Genomic DNA, 21,339 nt, shown 5'->3' on the forward strand with positions numbered 1-21,339 from the left:
GGAGTTGGTGTAATTTGAAGAGATTTTCTTTAACAAAGAAAGGTCATTTTAACTAGCGTTCTTAGTAATGTGCAGTCTTTTGTGACAGCTTTTCATAGTCATAGAATGGCTTGGCTTAGAAGGGACCTTAAAGACCATCTAGTTCCAACCCCCCTTTTCTGCTGTTGCAGTGATTCTCTGGGTGTGTCTCAGCCTCTGCAGCTCCAGCTGTTGGAGCAATGCCCTTTTTTTTTTTTTCGTCAGCCATAGAATCATTAAGGTTGGAAAAGACCTCCAGGATCATCTGGTCCAACCATCACCCTACTACCAATGTCACCCACTAAACCCTGTCCCTAAGCACCAGGTCCAACCTTTCCTTAAACACCTCCAAGTTCAGTGACTAAACCACTATCAGAAGTACTTTGCTAGCACAGCTGTATATACTACCTGTTGCTGTTGAAGTAGCTTTATTAATTAAGGATGTGCCTTTCTTCAGTTCCTTTTTCATTTATTTTTGCTAGCAAAATTTGATAGTATAGACACAGCATAGTGTTGGTTAAGTTTAGGTGTTCTGTTAACTGCTGTAGCTTTTCACACTGACTGTTGAATCATTACAGAGATATCCAGACTCGTAATAGCTGCAAGTACTGTAGTCTTTCATTCCTGCTCATCTGTGGGAAGGACAAGGGAATGTCCTACGGAATATGTCTTAGTATCCATACTGAGTGATAAATGGAGTTATGAAACACATACAGGGCTTCAGCTTATATGCACAGTAATTGAAGTTTGTGGCTTCTCATTTGATTAATGCTTTGGTTATTTAATAATTTAATTGGTCCAGGTACATTAGCAACATCTGTTTTAGATCAAGCTAACCCCTGATCATTTGAATCTGTAGATTCAGAGGCACTGTTACATGGGCAACCAGGTTCTCAAGGTCTTTGCAGCGAAAGATGATGAGGTAAGGTGAATTGAAGTTTAACACTGAAAGTAATTTACCATGGAACAGAAAAGAATAGTAGTGGTGCTTGAGATTATTCCTTCTTTCTATGTCAATGAAACAGAGATCCTTAATGCAGCTTACAGTATTGTTCCATTACCCATTAACATGAAAAGACTTTGGATTAGACCCCACATGAATGCCATATCTCATGGGCAGTGATAAACTGGTAAATAATGATGTTTGTGCATGGGGAACCTGGAATTGGTACTTAAAGCCATTTTCATATATACCAAGAGTGCACCTTGTCATTGTATTGTTTAGACCACACCTCCAAATTATTTTAAACATAAGAAGTAAAAGCTTCACTGGAGAGCTGAGATGCCTTCCCTTTAAGGGTCTAACTGCTTGTCCTTTCTCTCTGTCTCATAAAACTTCTGAGCTTTTCACACCTAGCGAAAAAGATGGTATGTGCAGGATCTAAAGCTTATCCTTAGCTTTCAATGGCCAAACTATTATGTTGGGATTTGAACTTTGTTTTTCTTGAACATGAAAATGCTTGTGTCATTTATAGCTGAAATGGCAAGTAATTTTGACTAAGTCAGTGCTGTTGAATTTGCTGTGAAAGGTGTATTTCAGCAGACTAATGAGAACTTGCATGACTACAGATTTATTTTCTTTCCAGAATGCAGCAGTTGCTTTCTCTGCCCTTGTTCATGCATTGGATGAGTTGAAAGTAGTAGCTATAGTGCGTTATGTTTATGCTGCAAGATGTAACCCACAAATTGGCGTGGCTTTTCCATATATTAAGGATGCGTATGAGGTAATTTTTCACTTTTTCCTTGTTTAGAGAGCCTCCTTATTGTTACTTTGCAAATGCTAATTAATAAATGATCATAACTGAACGATTTGAATTGGCGGTGTTGTGTAATACCAGAGGAAGCCAATGTGATTCTTGTAGTAATTTTATGAAATAATACCAAGTCTTAGGACAAGAACGTAGTAAATAATTATACTGTCCTCTATATTAGAGATTTAAATAATTTATATTTTAATAATAATAGTTTAATTTTGTAATCCTGGAAATCTGAGTCTGTTGGCATCTAAGAAAGGTACTTAGCAAGAAAACAATGATAACTTGTCTGTATTACTAACTACCTTTCTGAGTACAATCCAAAGTTGTGGTAGATTATTTCATTGTCTAACTGCAGAATTATCTCTGGGTTGCTTGGTAGTGCAAAATTTGAATTTATAACTGGCATTTCAGGCACTTCCAACTACACTGTTGTCATTAGGCTTCTGAGTCAACAGGGAATGAGGGAAGGAGCTAACAGCATTTAGAGCTACTGATTAAATTCATATGGAGGGTCAGGAAGACAGTAGTATATTCATTTACTTGAAAAGATTATTTAAAAATAAGTTCAAAACTTCTAGTCTTTTTCTTAAAAAATTAACTAACAATCACATTTGAAATAATTTCTTTAAAAGTTATGAGACCCAAAAGCAACGTAGTTTGTAAGATTTTTGCTGCATGTTTCCACCGATCTTTCTTACGAGACACTATTGAAAGAGCTAAATATATATAGCATGGCTAAGCAATGACTAAGGCGGGGGTGGACATAAGTCTTCAGGCTTTTGAAGGTTATAAACATAAAGGATGGAAAGGAATTATTTAGGGTGGTATGAACTGGAGGAGGTATCTGAATAAAGTGAAAATTAGCATGAGAATGTTAGGAAAAAATGACTTTGAAATGCAGTAAGCTGGGATAAAACCTCCCAGAGCTACAATGTATGGGATATTTAAAGTGTGGCTGGATGGAAATCTACATAAGAAAAAGGATTGGGTGACCTCAAATGTCTTTATTTGGCCTATAGAAAGATTAGAAGTGTAGCCATAGCTGTATTCTTAAATCATCTTTTGTTTTATACTACTTAAAACTGTGTTGCTCTATAAATGTTTTACTGAAGTACATTGATATACAATGATATTAGATACAATAATTTTTATTGTTCATATTGCCCTTATAGGGCACTTTGGGATACTTTGTATTTCTTTAGGCTCAGTTGCTTCTTTCTTGATTTTTTTCTTACTTTCATTTTGCTCAGTGTCTCATCTATGTGCAATTACCATACATGGAAGATGTAAGACAATACATGTTTTCATCCCTGAAAAACAATAAAAAATTCACTCCTACAGGTAAGATAGTCCTTTCCTGGGCAACTTGACAAAGTACCTCATCGCTCTTCTTTTAAGACATTCTAAAATAGCTAGGATATTTGGCCTTCCAATGAAAACATACAGCTTGTCAGTATTTGGGTTTAGAAAAAAACAGTCCTTTGGAAATAAGTTATGGTGATGTCATCGTGAAGCATGAAGCCTGTAACAATACTTCAGCAGTTTAGTTGCAGGCTGAGCAGACTTGAGGGGTTTGCAGGCAGTCCTTTAAAGCTGTCTTGTTGAATGCCTTCTGGCTCAGATTTTATCTGATTTTGTCACACATTTGAGAGTTAGTCCTCCATAAAACCCTTGATCTTTGAGCTCATTTCTAAGAGATGACCAAACTGTATGGGATTTGCAATATGTGATGAGTTAGCTAGGATTAGAATAGAGGAATCAGCTCCAAGCTGGTTCTGCAGCCACTTGTGTTGTGGCCTATTGATGTAATGTACAAAGACAAAAAGGCTGAACTGTATTTTCTGTGGTGTGATGTCTTTTTGAAGCATACACTTAATGGTGTTCAGGTACAAGGGAGGGTGTCTTTGGAGAGTCATAGAACATGCAGCCATATAACGCTTGATTCAGTGTTCTGTGAATTTTCACAGTAATAAGCATAAATGAATGTAGTTTGAAATCTACTCCCAATTCTTTAATTTGTTGTGTGATCTATCTGCACATCAGGGTATATAAAGCTTGCTGGGTTGTTTCTGAAATAGTTTTTGTTTTCTTACCTATAACTAGCAGTTCGAGAACAAGTCTAAAACTTGTTTTTACCAAAACAATAGTTGACTATTGTGAACTGAGTTATTTCGCAATCCTAACTTTTATAATTTATTTTACTCAGTTTAGTTTATCAAATCAATTGTTCTCATTTTCTAAGTGGCCTATAAACCTCGTGTTGCAAAAACATCTTCAAAAGAAGACAAATGGAAGCAGGAAGGCAGCAGTAAATGAGCTCTTAAATAACAACAAAAAAATCCTCTTTGACTTTACATTGTAGTCCATAAGCAAAGCAGGGTCTTTATTTCTGTGTCTTCTACCCATATTCATTTTTGGCACATCTATGTATGCAGTGTATTCTGTGACACTTAATGATTTGGTCAGAGTCTCCCATTGTGAAGTGAAGCTTCATCTGTAAATTGTTTCAGGAAATGCATTCATCTGCAAGTGTATTTATTTTTTTTTATATGCAATTGCTGCCTTAGCGGATCAGTTATCTGCAGTCGACTCTTTGATTGATTCTATGAATTTGGTTTATGAAGATGATGATGGAGAAACTTTTGAGGACCTGTTTAAGCCCAGCAAAATCCCAAACCCTCATTTTCAGAGGTTTTATCAGGTGAGATGATAAACTGTATGACATTTTAAGAAACATTTTTTTCTTGATCCCTTTCACCTTTCTGTCTCTCTGATTCACCTTGGAATGATCTGCATTGCGATGAGTCCAATAAAAATGTTTTGTATTGAAGTATGGGGTAGCTGGCAATTTCCATGTTGTCTGACACAAATTTTATTCCTAAAATTTCTGGGAGGCAGGAAGGAAGTGAAATTACATCAGTGCTGAGAAGTCCGCAACAGCATCACTGGTACTTAGGGGTACCAAGGCTAGATAAGTTAAAACTTGCTTGGGTTTCTCATCTCCATGCTGTATTGCAATGATCATGATGCAGACAAAGACTCAGACTTCAGTTTCTGTGCAGAGAGAGAAATTACCTGACAGTCATGGAGGGTTTTAGCTCCTCATTCTGGGTCTCGTCAAACCTTGAGCAGCATCACTTCCTTATTCATTGTTTCATCTAGCAGTGGTACCAAAACAAATCAGTCTGAGGTAAACTTGATCTGTAGTAAATGGTTAACATGGTTGGCATTTAAAGTACTCCATTTGGGTGTCAAAGTTAATGCATTTTATGGGCAAGCAGAAGCGTTCACAGTTCTTGCAGTTATCATTTCAAACTGTCTACATTTTAATTCACATTCCTTTCATACCATGAGGATTTTATTTGCAACTGTCAGGATGAGAGACTTAATTATGCTTTGGAATTCAAGTGTTAAAAAAAATGACACAGGAAATTCAAAAATAAGGAAAATTATGATGTAATTTATGCAGCTGCTGAAATATTTTGTATACAGGACCATGGAGATATATTAAGTGCGTGATTCCACTCTGAAAATTGAGCAAAAATGGTATTACATGTTTATCGTGTCTCAACAATTCAAAAACATTTTTTCATTTCACAAGTAGTATGATGATGTTTTTTTAAATAAAGAAAACTTACCCTAGATTCTGAAGGCCACGCTGCCTCAGTGTTGTCAGAAGTAACAAAGAATCTGAAGGTTATATTTATGTTTCACGAACACACATAAACCCTGTGTCTCCAAATCCTACTGTTTGACACCTGAAGAACACAATGTTCCCTCCGGATTCTGCGAGTCACATTGACGAGACAGTGTATAACTTAATGCAAGATTTGGTCAGCAGCAGGTTATTGCTAGGGAAGAGCTTAAAATGGATTGACCTTTGCATTACTTGTATTTTAGGAAGGATTGTAAAGTTTGGGTCGGTGAAACAAATACAGTTTTGCTTGCAAATGAAACATGCAGGAGATAGTATTTCGTGCTATGTTGCTAGATACAATTTTGCACTCTTTTAATTCAGGGGATTTTGCCTATTAGCGAAAGGTGTTTCTTCAGGTCTTACATCTGTTTTCTAAAATAATATGATGTTATTGTCCTAACGATTGAGTCAAGTGCTGCCAAAAGAGAGTAACCACCTCACTCGCACAATTTTGTTGGAGAATAATAAGACTTTGTAAGGGTGATTGCTGCTGGTAGAAAATGTATTTATTTACTGTTTCAATACTAGGTAGTATGCAATTCTGTCCACAGTGTTTGCTGTTTACAAAGCCTTAAATTACTGGTCCTCTTAGCACTTTCTTTTACCCTCCCTCGTGCAGCCCCTATATTTTGTCTTGTTTACAGTGCTGCTTATTAAGCCATACAAACTGCAGCAAGTCTGTTCTTTCCTTTAATTTGCTGCAAATGTGTTTCAGGTCCTTAATATTTTGCTTGCAGAAGAAGTGGCACTTTTTGTTTCTTAAGATTTAGAAACAAAAAATACACTTCATCTTTTGAATGTAGCCAGGAAATTGATTGGGTTGAACAGGACCTATAGATCGTTTAGAAAAGCAGTCCTGAAGAAAGGATGAGCTTCCCCTTAATTTCCTTTCTCTTTTGTCTCTTGAGGATGTTTGGAATTTAAACAGAATTTAAACAGAAACATCAAGTCAAATTATAACTCTGGAAGTAGTGGTAGGCATCAGAAGATGACAGAGTGGGTGGAAAGGAGTTGCTAATGCTTGCTGGGGTAGAAGATGAGGAATATCCTATTTCCAGAGCTCTTATTTCTTGCTTCCAGAAAAACCTAAACAAACTTCCATAGCTTTGACGGTGGCAGACTTCCAACCTTGTTATTTAAGTTGTTCCTCTTCAGTACGTGGATTTGAAACACGTAAGATGCTTGGCGAATGCAATATGTTTTATTCATACAAACAAATGGCTCACCAGAGATTGTTTGATACTGAAACAGACCTGAGGGGAAGCTTTGTGGGGACAGTGGCCTTCAGCATTTAATAGTTCATGGGATCCAGCTGTGAAGTCCACAACTAAGTGTGTCATAACACTTTTTAGACCATGTGTAAGTGACTCTATTGGACTGGGCTAATTTGTAAGTTGTTGGACTTAAAGCAGAGCTGCAGGGGGACAGGAGGTACCTTGGAGTAAGTCTGCAAGGGCTTTCAGCAACAAGTAATCTTATCTTCAGTTGAACATACTGGATTTATCTGCTAGAACATCATTTTGAACTTGTCACAAACTAAGTGTAAACTGAACTCTAAGACTTTCGTGTTGGGATTCAGTTCATACACTTAGTTACCCAAAAGCTAGACAACTAACATAAGCTGAGTTGTCCAAGCCTGCTTCATAATCCATATAAAAAAAAAAAGCCATGGGAAAATGTGTGGTTCTTCATGTTTTGGACATCATAAGCACAAAACGGTTGTGGAAAATGAGTAGGTGACTGGCTTGGACTCAGTGCTTATCTTACAGACAAATGAATCTTTGACCGATGTTCTGAGGCTTTAAAGACTGTCTGGTTCCCATAGGCTTTATAGATTTGCTAAAATATTTTCTTATAAAAGTGTGTTCATCGATATTGTGTGGAAGGGAACAAGACAGAATGCTTTTGTGCAGTAAATTCTTATCTGTTCAGGCACTTATGCTATTACTTATTATGTAGTCAATTCCTATTCGGCATCAGAAGCTTCAGGCTAAATCTGTTCAACTTCATCTTCATTTAACACCTTAGTTCTGAAGGTACCTGCCATCTCAGAGCTGGTCTCCTACTCTGAAAAACAGGAGCAAGTGATGGCTGTCGCTGCAGTCTGCTCAGCTCTTGCAACTCATGTAGAGATTTCAGATACAAAAGCCTGAAAAACAGATTCACAACAGGAAACTTATTTTTTTTTTGTTTAATTCAATCCACTAATGCTGTTTTGATATTCTTTTTTGTATCACAAAAGCCATTACTGCAGCTTCCAGCAACATTTTTAGTCTCTTTCAAAATAATTATGCCTTAAATCATTACAAGTGTTTCCAAATCAGTAGCCTTGTATGACTGCCTCCTTTTGAAAGTATGTTCTAATATAGATTGGAATCTTAATGGCAGCATGAAAGCACATCAGTATTGATGTGTAGCATATGGTCTGGATGTTCTTTATTGGCAGCTTTTCAGCATGAATAGAGGTTTGTTTTTTTAATTAAGGTCATGTCTGACAGCCAACAAGGGAGCAACTCTCCTGTTTTCCTGGTTTCTTGGGAAGTTACCTCAACGCTTGTATCTAATTCACTCAATACAGTGGACTTGTAAAAATGTTTTCCATGTATAACATGTTCTTATGTATGCGTTTGCGTGCATTGGTAACTGTGCATATATGAACAAGCACATACATCTACCGCTACCCCACACTTCATAGCATTTAAAAGATATTTTGTTTTTAGAACTCTCAATGGCATTTCTGTGACCTGCCTCATTAATCTGATCTCTCCCCATCCTTAGCTGCCTGACTGTGTGAAAGCTCCCTCTCTGTAGCTCCTGCCATCTATTCCAACCTTTATGTTCATCTGTCAGGGGTCTTCATTCCATTGCTCGTTCCAAAATTCATATGCAAACGTACCTATATTCTGTGCCTCACCTATGCACTTTTAACTTCTCTCTTACTACTTGCTCTTAAATGGGTGAAGATTTCTTGCGTTATGCAAGCTGAGCTTTTTTGACCAAGAGAGACTTTCTTTGAGGGACAATAAATCATGACGGTAAATGGAATATAAGGATGCAGTACATGTCTTGCTCCCTGATTTTACAACGTCAAGAAATCACTCCCATATCACTGTGTTTTATAAGAGAACTGCTTTTTAAAGGTAAGTTGAAGTTAAAAAAACTGAATAGATGCTGATGACTACTTTATTCTTGTCATTTTCTTAATAATTTTCATAGAACTCATTACAGTGAGAGTGGGTGCACTCATATGTATCAGTATTCTTGTTTAATATCATTATTAACCTCCTTAAACAGCTGATCATATGACTCCACTCATCCACTCATGAGCTGGAATATTTCTCAGCAATATTAAGGTAGCTTCTTTAATATGGAAGTTATTTTGCATGTACCATATGATGTTACATATACAGGCATATTACTTTAAAAGTACATAACCTTATGGTTTTTCTTTGCTAAAATTGTTTCTTACAGTGTTTGCAACATAAGGCTTTTCACCCCACTGAGCCGCTGCCGCCGATTGAACAGCACCTTCTAGACATGCTGGAGATGCCCTGTGTGGTAAAAGAAAGGTGTCAGGTTCCTCTTGAGAAAGTAAAAGCACTCTTCCCTCTAAAGGATGTTGGCAAGAAAAAAGAAGAGAAGACTGCTCAAGACATCTTTAAAGATGAGTAAGTTAGAGAGTTAATATGGATTTAAAACAAAAACAAAACAAAACACCTTTTTTGCACTTCAAATTAATTTTGGTGAATGTAGCAGGCTCAGGAGCATTTTAATCAATGAGTTACATACTTAAAAAGTACTGATGCGTTGAGAACATTGTGGAACTGCACTGTCTGGGCTATTTTGAGAGTAGTGTCCTTACTACTACGTGGAAATCATGCTAGGATTAGGTCTGCACTTCTCTGATGTCATTATATACAATACAGAATTGCAGAATCCATCAGGTTGGAGGGGACCTCAGGAGGGCTCTCTAGTTCAACCTGCTGCACGAAGCAGAGTTACAGATCTGAACAGGTAACTCAAAGCTCCATCCAGTCTGGTCTTGGAAATATCCAAGGATGGAGGCTACACTCTCTGGGCAACCTGTTGCAGTGCTTGACTGCCTAGTGACCAAAGAGTTTGTCCTACTGGCATTTATAAAATTGTTTGAATATGAATAACAGAAGTGAATTCAGTTTCAAACTTATTTCAGTTTACATGAGATACTGAGGAGCTTTACACTACCTGTCAGGATGAAAATTCCATCCCAGCATACTCTATGTTCTACAGCTTTCATTTTGAATACCAAATCAAAAGAAAGGCAGCTGAATTATTATACGCTGTGCAGTAAATGTGCATGTCTTGAGAAATATTGTAGACTCTCTCTGGAACATCTATCTTCTCAACTGTTTTTAAAATAAAATTCTTGGCTTTTGGTAGTACATATGCTCTGTTTACATTATTTGTGCTATAAATACAAAAAATAAATGCTTAATTGGTACTGCACTAGTACTGTTTTCCCAGCCAAGTCAATTTCGTTCAAACAAAATCAAAGTTATAGAATGCCTATAATATAACTGGCTGGTCCCCTGGCATGTTGGACAGATCTCAGTTCCTTCCCTTTTTGCCATTTTTAGCTGTTCTTTCAGCACTAGGAGTAATGTCTTTGGGCCACTTTAAGGCCCTGCTGAGCTGTCATGTATCCTTTACTTTTGTTTGGATAGAGCCTCCTGATGTTATCTTTGGGAAGACATGACCTTGGACTTCTCAGGCTGCTACTCTGGGAAAATGGCAACGTTTCTGTATACAGATTGGGAAACACAGTGCTTTTTGTTTTGTTCACTGCTGTGTGTGCCTGTCTTGCCTTGGTGTGTCTGAATTCACAGTGATTAAATTACCTTGTCCTTGCTCTGTGCCCTAATCACATGCGCTGTGTATATGTATAAATGTATACATACAAATATTTATATACGTATTTTTAAAAGTAGAGAGAAGAAAACTATAGAACCAGTTTCAAAAAAAAAAAAAAAAAGCCTACAAAACTTGGACTCAAGCAAGCCAGGAAGAGAATTTAAACAAAAAGCTGTGACACGTTACTGGTAGTTGCTGAAAAACATATGTCCCAAAGGCTTCAATTTGATAAGCAAGAAGGAAAGCTATTTTCATTAAAAACTGGTTGGCTTTAGAGGGGAGATGAAAGCAGCTATAAAAATAATTGGGATAGAAATTGGTGTGGGGCACTATAAAATGATTTAGGGAAAAAAGGGGTATATAAGGGAGGCAAAAGAATAGAAACTCAACTATGCAAAAAAGAATGAATAATGTAATGAATAATGAAAATAATTTAAAAAACCTGGATTAAATGTAGTAATCATTGGGAACAGTAGTGACATTGTTCTGTGTCTGGGACAAGCTGAGTGATATAGTTAAATCACTTGAGGAGAAAAAAATGTGTCACTACACCAGGATAAGGAAAATGTTAAACAGCAGGTAACGTTCACTTTTTAAAATTGACAGATCTTGACAATTTGCACTGAAGAGTACTGAAAAAGTTTGCTAGAAGCTCTCTTGACTATTATTTTTGGTTTTTAAAACTGATTTATACTGTTTTGGTCTCTTGCATTTGAGATCTCTATCTCGATGTTGACCTGATTTATCTCTGCCTAATTCTTAAGGTCTAGCTGGGACTAAGGTAACATGAATACAGGCATATCTTATTAATGCTAAAGATTAAAAATTATGTTTTGTTTCATTTTTGTTAAGCTCTGTGTAGTTTTAAAAAAAAAACTAGTAAAGTCAAAAGTATTTTGCATTTTCCTTCTTAGGATGGCTTTGGAGAGGCTGTTACCTTATCTAGTTTTGCAGTATAAGAGAGGCCTCTGTCTAAATGTAGAAGTGGGTGTTTTAAATTAATCTTGTATTTTATTAATTTGTCTCAGAGTAGTTGCACATTTCATAGTTAAAAAAATACTGCTAATCAGGGTGTTATCAGTAACAGATCTTAAATGTCAGATCATTGGCTGGTATTAATGGGTATAGATTCATTAGTTTCAGCTGTATTGCGCTAATTAATGATGGCTATAGGTTTTGGTCCTAGGCAGTGAAATTCAGTTATTTTCATTTTGTTCTCTTCTTACCTCCAGTCCCAAAGCATTTGGAATCAACAAAAGTAATGCAGGAGAAAAAATATTTCAAGGCGTTGCAAGGAATTACAAAGCAACTTTTGAGGAAAAAATGAGCATTTCCATTGTTTTTGCACTTATCAGCGAACCATCTCCATGCACGCAAGAATTTCTGTTCAAGTAGAAGTTCTGAACTCTGTGGTGTTATATAGGTTTTTCCATTTTACAGACAGGGATAGTGGCTGTCCAAAACAATAAAGCAACTTGTTCAAGGTCAGATAGAAAGTCAGCAGAGCTGGGAACAAAGCAGGGTATCCTACTCTCCTTGTTCTAAGGCATCACCAAAGTCATCGCTTCTCCTAGAGTGATAAGTAGGGTTATGTTGGATGACAGGAGTTGCTGAGGAAAAGGGCTTTCCTTTCAGTAGTGACAAAATTAAGTAAAAGGAATGATGAGACTACAGAAATGAAGTGGGATAGACGTTGATTGCAAAGCAGGGGAGGAATATGCTATAGAAAGTGAAAAGGAAGTCTGTACTTTTTCTATTTAATAGCTGGTTCCTTCAGTAGCAAGCAACAACTTTAAGATGAGTTGTAACTTTGAAGAATGCAACATGGCACCTAGTCCATGATCTCTGTTTTTATCCCTGATTTATGAAGCAGTTTCTTCTTTTTATTGCAGTAGCAAAATTTTTTTAGAGTAACTTTTTATTTTTGTTTTGGGATTGCTTGAAGGTAAATACTGCAGTTTAGATCATTTAGATCATAACTTTCAGTCATTCTTAAACTGAAATCTATTCTTCTTTGTCAGCCTGTTACATTAAACAACACAAAACAGTGTCCAGTTTCCTTCCCCTTTTGTGATAAACTAGAGTTTCTTCTGTTGCCAGAATGTGATCCAAAGTTTTGTAAGTTTGGAACTTTAATTTTAAGGTTCTCATTTGAAGCATTAGTTGCGTACACCTTGATACCTGTGAGGGCAAAGGTAGAAAGCAGCCTAAAAACACAAGTAGCTTTTTAAAAACATGTCTTTTGAAAGCATTTTGAGGTGTAGCATAAGATTGTTCTGAGAAAATTCTTATTTGGGGTTTGTCTAGCAAGTTTGGACTGCTGGAAGTGGAAGTTTATAAAGCACTTGTGTGCTGATGGAGAATATGGGTTATGAGACTCAAAAGTCACTGTGTGAACAGATAGGTAGTAGCTATCAATTCCAAGACGGGAACTTGCAGGTAATTTTAAAAAAGTAAATGGATTTCTTATTATTTAAGTTTTTTATTGCAATTTTATGGTTAAAAGGAATCTGGTGAGAATACCAAATGTCATATGTGATTATTGATTTACAGTGTACAGTGAATCAGCAAGGTCAACTCAATATACAGGTTCCAAATAAAGCAACTAGAGAGAGCCAGCCTGTATTCTAAAATGTGGTAAAGAGGTGTATGAGTAAATTCACTCCTGAAATAAGTATCAATAACCTTCTACTTTCAACAAGCGGTAGCTTTCATTTATGCCAAGATAAAATTTGATCTGTCTCTACTGTCCGCTTTGTGAAGACTGGGATAAATGAAGTGTGGTTTATTGTTAATTTGGGAACAGCTGTATAATGAATTTTCATGCAGTGTTCAGTGTATACTTTGCAAATTTACTGACTTCTTACTGAGTATGCAGAGCAGTTTACTTTGATTTAGTGTTGCTGTTCATTTTTGTCCTTCTCATTTGCAGCAATGAAGATGGACCCAACCCTAAGAAACAAAAAATGGAAGATGAGGAAGATAGCTTTAGCATCATAAAACTTGCTGAAGGCAATGTCACCTCTGTAAGTACATTTTTACATCAAAGGGAAAGATTAATTTCTCTAAACATATTATAGCGAATATACAGAATTCCTGATAAAGGGTGGGATTCTAGCTGAAACAAACGTGTCTACATGCGGGGAAATGTAGAGGTTCTGTTTCCGTGTTAAAGAGAAATGTAAAGGTTTCTATTGCCTCAAAAGAAGAAAGAGATGGATATTGACAGACAACTCTGTTGGTTTTGGACATTTTGTAGGTTGGCAGTGTTAACCCAGCAGAAGACTTCCGAGTTCTGGTGAGGCAGAAAAATGCTGACTTCAAAGATGGTAAATAACTTTTATCGATCTTAACTATATTTAGCAGCATCTTCAGAGTTAAAGTGATCCATTTTCCTAAAAACAGGTTTCTGGTTGGAGGACTTTGGACTGGAGGCTTGTTGAATGGGCATTGTGCGACAGACCTGTCTTCTACCTACTTAATCTTGTTTTATGGAGAAATAAAAATTAGATGCATGGGATTTAAATATTTACATCCAAAAATCATTTGTTACTACTTGTGAGCAAAGTAAAATGTGTAGAAGGGATGTAATAACCAGCCTAGCACCTCAAGAGATGTGAGCAGGCTCTATATGCACTGAATCTATCGCTCAGCACACAGAAAGATGGGGATTTGATGCAGAGGTGAGGAAGGATAAAAAGCTCGGGTCTGCCATGGTCTCATTGGTCTGGCATGCTCTAAGTCTGAAAATGCAAATGAATTATTGTTTGCATAGTGTTTTCTTAGTGGATTATCTATACAGAGATGTATGTAATCCAAAGCTATCTTAATAAGGGTGTACAAGATGAGTGGGACCCTTTTTTCTCTTAAATGTTGATTTGCAGGTTGTAGCAAGGTAAATCTTATCTGCCCAATAGCCACTAATGTACAATTTCTTTTCAAAGGAATTATTTGCAGGGGTTCCGAAGAAGACAGGTACTGGTTATTTCAGCTATGCCTTCGCTCCTTTTGGCCTTAGTTTGAGGAGTATGTTAAGTAATATATTATTTTACAATAGCCTTGTAAAGCTTATATAGTTATTTCTCTTCAGATTTCCAGAACTATCAGGTAGGCAGCCAGCTTTGTACGTGGATTTTGCATTAGATGCAGAACCAATTGTGTTTATTGGAAAAAATGTTGGGAATTGTGTTCTTGTGTCTCAGATATATGGAGATGTAATAAAAAGCATCTAGAATACAAGACGCTAGAATACTGAAACTGAAAAAAAACCTACTTTTTTATGGTAATTAGTTTTATCACTTAGGAAAGTTTTCAGGCAGTGAAGATCATTTAAGTGAAGAGTGCTTAAATATGTCCACTCAGTAGCTGTTCTGGACATAACTGCAGTACATGTTGAGATAGCTTCTGAAATTTTGAGAAAGCTGCTATATGATCTGTTATATATAACTAGACAAAATGTAGTGCAGTCATCCATTTAAAGGAGAGAGAAGTCAATATAAATAAAAAACATGCTCTGCATATTATTTCTCTTCTGCATAATCCTTTTTTTTCTTTAGAGCTTTTTAGTTGGCTTAGTACAGAAAACATTGCAGGCATGTTTCTAATGGCTGGCTGTATGGTATTCTGGTTATGTAAATAGTAAATTCTGTTTTAAAACTATTCAGTGGTTCTAACAGGGTTTTTCTTAAATATAATTTTATATCATATTTAATGAGGAAACTTTTTAACCCTGCTAGAGCATGTAAAATTTAAAATGTCCTCCTTTCAGGAAAGGATAATCTATTGCAGGCATTCTAGTAGTTTATTGGGGGGGATGTTTTGTGTGTCAAGATGCAGACAGGTTGTACCCTGTTTTGTTTCTTTGCAATATAAAAAGGTGATCCAATGTAGTCTTCAAACTGGTTAGAACCTACATTCTCATTTGAAAAAAGGCAGCAGTTCCTTCTTCCTTCCCTCCCTGAAAAACAACAAAATTCCTTCATAGAACAGAGGAAGCCAGTAAAATTGAGGGATATGGGAAAAAGTTGACTTCAAATCTTTTTTATAGATATATTCAGAAGACAGAGGCCTTTCAACTGTTTGCATGGAGGTGGATGAGGGTTGTGTGGTTGTTTTTTTTTTGTTTTGTTTTTTTTTGGTAGAAAGAGAAGTTGTAGCAATAGGAAGAATTGTAGTTTAAAGACTGTCAGTAAGGATCTTAAGCTGTGAGTTACCATCTACTGCAGTGGCCTCACTGGTATTTAATGGTCAGGGTTTCTGCCATTCATAGGAGAAGCCTAAGTGCAGCTTGGACAGCGTGTCTGTGTGCTGTGTTTCACAGCAGACCAGAGCGGGAGAAATGGGGTATTTGTTCCTAGCAAGTAGAGTAATGTCTGATTTGGTAATGTGTAAATACATCCTTTAGAAAATTGAAGAATTTCATATTGGCAAGGGTCTCAGGGATAGGTTTTTGGAGACTAGCAACTCAAATTCTGAACCAGTTTTCAACTTCATTTTTAATTGACATCTGTGTATATTATAGCAGGGACGCATGTAGAGTTCACATGGTGAGTTGTGTGTGAGGGTGCCAGTGTACTTGTGTTCTTTGCTCACATAAGTAGCATTGTGTTTCCTCTCTAGATGTCTTTACTTCCTTGTTTGCATGCATGGCCACAGATTTGTCATTTTATGCAGGTCTTATTTTGAACAGGTTACAAGTGCGCAGTCATCACAAAGAGCAGTCTTCTGATAACAGCTTCTGACATTTTTATCAATGAATGCAAATAAAATAGATGAGTTTGCCTGAGGAGAATCTTTATTCTCACGGCTGAACGATGAACTTCTTCATTGCTGTGCCTGCAGAGAAGACTCTCAAATATAGTGACTGTTTGCCACCCTCATAGTGCCGAAGAACTAGCCACATGACTACTATTTCATCCTGCTGGCCTATTTACGGGTGTCCATTCATATCTGTGTTTCTGGGAAGCAGATAATGTCTGCTATAGTGTGTAGTGTGTTCATGCAATTCTGTAGAAGATAGGATTCCTTTAAGTAAAGAGATACTGACACATATGTAGCATTTTCTTTGGTTTCTAAATGTTATGTGGAAGTTATAGGTCAGATTTCATTGGTACTTACAGGACTACTGTCTGAGAACGTGGTGTCTGTAGCTGAAAGAGCTTTTTTTTTGTTTTTTTGCTGATTGCCAGAGATAAATCTGCAGTGATAACTGTACAGTTTATGGATGTTAGAAAAAGTGTCCAGAGAGAAATTGCACCTGACTCTGTTTTTATGTTTGTAGTAAGTTTGTCAATATTTTTCTTTTTCCTAGGCGTTTTGGGAAAAATAAGATTAACAGAGTCAGCAATTGCATGCGTAGATTTTGGTAAATATTTTGTCTTGCCTGAGGTGACACTCTTGCCATGGCACGTAGATCATTTCTTAGCAAAATTTGCAACAAGAGCATTTCACTCTGGATGCCTCATGTGCAGAAAAGAATTGTGTATAACAGATTTGCAATGGAAACTTATTAGACAGATATTTTATTTACAGATTTTCTCTAGGAAGGTGTTTAGTTAGCTACCTTTCTAGACCAACTATATATTTAAAAACAAAACACTAGTTTTTACTTTTTGCTTTTTATTGGCATATGTCTTTGCCGTTTGTCTCTATTTTATCTGACTGGATATATTTGTATATATCAGAGTATTCATAGGGTATTGCTAGTTAGGCCAAATGCAACGACTAGTTAATGGAAGCGATTCAGTCATTCGAAGAATGTGACCAAATACTTGAGTATAAAAAAAAATCACCCAAGTTTTCTGTATGTCTGCTTCACAGAGAAGATGAAGCCAGACTTTTCTTTAAAGGGCATAGCAATTGGGTGAGATACAAAGCTCTGAGTTGCAACAAACAGAATTTGGATTAGATATGGGGGGAAAAAATCACAGTGATGGTAGTCAAACATGGAAATGGGGGGCCCGGACAACGTGGAGACTCCATCTTTGGAGCTACTTGAAACTAAATTGCTTGGAGCACTGAACCACCTGGTTCGCTGTGACCCTGATCTGAGTGGGATTTGGGCCAAATGTCCTTTGGATGTCCAGTCTTAAATAATCCTGGTCCATACCCACAGGTAATGGCCATTTAGAGAGACCATGCCAAAACTAAGCAGTACCTTACAGCACACAGTTTAGCAGTTCTTGGTAAGGGTCTTATTTCTTGATTTAAAGATGAAGGAAGTCCTTAAAAATTAGGACACTTTTCAGTTTAGAAGCTTTCTTCTTGTCAGTTACAAAAAGATCATCCTCACAGAGCAGCTGTTTAAAGTCCATTATCAGGTAGTTTAACTCATTTGTCAGTGACTCTTACTTTAAACACTGTCCATTAATACAAATCATTATCACCACCACTGGATAAGTCAAAAGCTTGCTAATAATCTGAGTCATTTGTCTCCAGAAGGAGCTATGTTTTTAACAAGGAATCACCTTGGAATTAAAGGTATCAACAAGGAATTGAACCCGGACAATAATACAGTCTCAACTTTTATTAAGCTCTAATCTGTTTGGCATAGTAATCAAGACCACAAATTGAACAAACACGAGAATTTAACTACACTTTTGTACCGTAACTATTCCGATAACAAGTGAATATAATTGTTCATGGCATACCTCACGAGAAGTAACAGCACTGGTGATTGTATTTTAGAGTAGGAAATGTGCCTCAGTGCCAGTGGGCAGTGATTAAATTCTCTATGAATTAAGATCTTCTACTGAAGCATTTTTTACTTGTAGGTCTCCAGTCTGTACTCACTTTTTGCATCACCTGAAAGCAGATACTCACACTAATGGAAAGGCAGATGATAGGTAGCAGAAGAAAGGGAAGAAAAATAAACAAAATTCTCAGACCTTCGGGTATAATGGCACAAAGTCCACTTTGGAGAGCTTCGAATTATAATCCTGTTCTGTTGTCTCCAGTATTGTCTTTGTCCCCCTGCAGTAATTTGGTAGTCCAGTCAGAGCACAAAAATTCTATCTGTTTTGTTTTCGTCAATCATTGGTCTGTCATTTAGTGCAGTCCCAGTGGACAGACCCAATTTTAGCCAAGCTGTTTCAAGACGTTAAAAGAATCTGACTACATATATTGTTGCCATGTTTTCTGCATAATTTTAATGTTTCGTTGCCTATTAAAATACTGCAGGGCTTTTTTTTGTTTGTTTCAGATTTGGAAACAGATTTCAAAAAGAAGGAGCTCACAGGCAGTAGCAAAAAAACAGTGTTCTTCTGATGCCTGCCAAGGCAATCAAATAGAAAAGGTTTCTTAAAAAAAAAAAAAAAAGGTAATGCAAAAGTAGTAGAGGATCTGATAATTCCAGGCAGTGTGCTGGAATCGTTCTGACAATAAAGACTTTTATTGTACCCTCGTAGTGCCTGGGGTTTTAATTTAACACATCAATGAAAAGGCAGCATTTAAAAAAACAAACAACAACAAAAAACTACAACCCACCACCACCAGCAGGACTTGCTTTTATTAGTGCAATTCGTAAGAAATTAGAACATTTAATGAGAAAATCGTTAACCATGAAAAAAATGGACCGACTTAACTTGAGGAGCTTAAGTAGTGAGACTTCAATTTAGTTTGTCAGCTATTGGTAATATAAATAAAGAGTGAGTTGATCACCTCTGGAGCAGTAGGCAATTTAGCACGCTTTCGCGTGTGATAGCTGCTGTTGGACAGAACTGCTATCTGCCTCCTTTTCTAGCAACTCACTAGAGTCAAAAGCTAGTGGGAGAATATCAAACACTTCTTGTATCACTCATCTCTTCAGAGGTAGTGTCCTTCAGATCCAGTTCAGTTAGGCATTTATTAGAAAACAGTAAGTACTGGCTGTTACATCCATGATTATGGTAAGCATGGTGGAATACAGCTATTGCTTTGATGTTATTACACCTTCATTGTAAATTTAACCCTCTCATTGAAATAAGCATGAGATATTTCAAAGGATGTTTTTGGGCCATGTTTTTTAGAGTTGTAAAATATAACATTGCTCAGCTTTAGGATCCCAAATATTCTAGTTTTACTTTCTGTGAACAAGTTAGGTCAGTGCTTTTCTCTTGGCTTTTAGGTTTGGAATTTTACCTTGACTGTGCTTGAATTTCTTCCCAGTATACCTAGCTTTTTCAAGGAGGCTGGAGTAATTGTCAGTCGCTTAGATACTGACAATTATCAAATTGAGTTGTTTGAGGCAGTATGGGTATGATTAACTCTTTTGATGCCTGACAAGGTGGAATAGAAAGAGATGCAAATGAATTTATTTTGCCAAGGAATTGTGCATTCTTTGGTTTGCTTATGTATTCCTCCTTGTCTTGCAGTGAGTCAGCAGCTGATAAACCGCATTGATCAGTTTCTGGAACATAAAAGTTCACAATACTACATGAAAGGGATCAATTGTATCAGAGTTTTCAGAGAGGAGGCCATGAAGGTAATGTTAATATGTGAAAACTCAAATTGAAGATATGATGGGCCTATTTGCTATATTGAAAAAAGGGTAATTTATTCCTATAGGAGAAGTAGACTAGAAGATTTTATTTGCTTATACTGTTTGAAAGTTTAGAAATATGTTTCCATATGTGTTTCTTTATACTTAACTTGAATAAGGACTAGATTATGTGGTGTTACACACTGTTGTTTTTGTTCTTTGAAACATAAAACCACAAGGCCTGTGGCCTGATGTTTATAAAAGAAAAAATATGCTATTCTACAAATTTCTATTAAAACAAATTTCAAAAAGCTACAGAGATTTGAAGTTTTGTTTTTTGTGGCTCACTTTTCCTTAGAACTCTTGGTCTTAGTAGAATTAAAATGTGTAAAGATTTATGCTCACCATTTTAGATGACTTCATGAAGAATTAACATTTGCAGCTACTTCCATATTTCCCTGTAATAATTGCTGTTATTTTTTTCAGCTGTCCAAGGTGCGGTGCTTTAATGATTTTCTGCAGGCCCTGAAATCAAAGGTGGAAGACAAAGCCTTAGTTGATTTCTGGGAGATTGTGGTACAAGGTATGATGGCATTTCGCTTTTTAAAGTATTTCTACTTTTATTATTCATTATGTAGGAGAAAACCTCATGTTAGCAATGGGACACTTAAAGTTAACCTAGAGCAGCATTTTGATCCAGGTCATTCCCACAGCCTGTGTAAAAGGAGAAAACCTAAACAAACACAACAGCAACAACCCTTTCTTTCACGTTACAGCTTCCTTTTTTTGTCCTAATAGTTTCCTGCAAGTAAGATTTCGTAATGTCTTGCCAAGTCTTGTTGAAATGGTAAACCAATTGTGTAAGAAAAGAGACAAATATTACAAGGTAAGGAGAACAAGATAGGATTTCAGGTGAATTTTAAGATAAATGGAAAAACTTGTGCAGCTTATATAAAAAAAGATTCTTCCAAATTAAGCCTCAAAAAAGGCATGAATAACATTGAAATATGTCACTGATCATTTTGTATTTAAGCAACTTGAAGAACAGAGTATGTGGTAATATGACACCTACCTATGATTAAACTGGGAGATACAGGGCAATGTAATTCCAAAAGAGCTTCAGAGACTACGCAAATGATAAATAAAGGAACATTTTCACAAATATGAAACGTGGCGGGCTATAAAAAACATGTTTTACATCATACTCTTGTTTTTAATTGGAATCAGTGCTAGGAAAATCTGTTAAATGCCCAACTGTGTATTAAGGGTGCATGCTATAAAATGCAATTATATGCTTTTATATAGCACCTTTCAAAATGAAGGACTCGAGACTGTGTTTAATGCCTGCTTTATCTAACTATTTCAAAATATAGGATGGGAATTTGTTTATTAAACAAAACCAACAGCACAAGGCAACTCTTAAAGGCTATTGTAGGGTACTGTCTCTGAACAAATCTGAAGAGGGAAAAAAAAAAACACACACAAAAACCCTTTGGAAGTAGGAAACTTGGATCTTTGAA

At 36.5% G+C, this 21,339-nt stretch overlaps 1 protein-coding gene across 3 annotated transcripts in view; it reads left to right on the top strand.

Moving 5' to 3' along the window:
- XRCC5 (X-ray repair cross complementing 5) overlaps positions 1-21,339 on the top strand; it is a 48,181-nt gene that overhangs the window by 18,688 nt on the left and 8,154 nt on the right. For all 3 annotated transcript variants that reach the window (XM_035332140.1, XM_035332138.1, XM_035332139.1), the window contains exons 10-18: positions 878-940; positions 1,605-1,742; positions 3,026-3,116; positions 4,343-4,476; positions 8,944-9,140; positions 13,295-13,388; positions 13,622-13,691; positions 19,713-19,822; positions 20,306-20,402. In XM_035332140.1, coding sequence (XP_035188031.1) covers positions 878-940; positions 1,605-1,742; positions 3,026-3,116; positions 4,343-4,476; positions 8,944-9,140; positions 13,295-13,388; positions 13,622-13,691; positions 19,713-19,822; positions 20,306-20,402 — 994 coding nt within the window. The remainder of the gene's footprint in view (positions 1-877; positions 941-1,604; positions 1,743-3,025; positions 3,117-4,342; positions 4,477-8,943; positions 9,141-13,294; positions 13,389-13,621; positions 13,692-19,712; positions 19,823-20,305; positions 20,403-21,339) is intronic.

Source organism: Oxyura jamaicensis, chromosome 7 (assembly GCF_011077185.1).
Source record: "Oxyura jamaicensis isolate SHBP4307 breed ruddy duck chromosome 7, BPBGC_Ojam_1.0, whole genome shotgun sequence".
Classification (NCBI taxonomy): Eukaryota; Metazoa; Chordata; class Aves; order Anseriformes; family Anatidae; genus Oxyura; species Oxyura jamaicensis.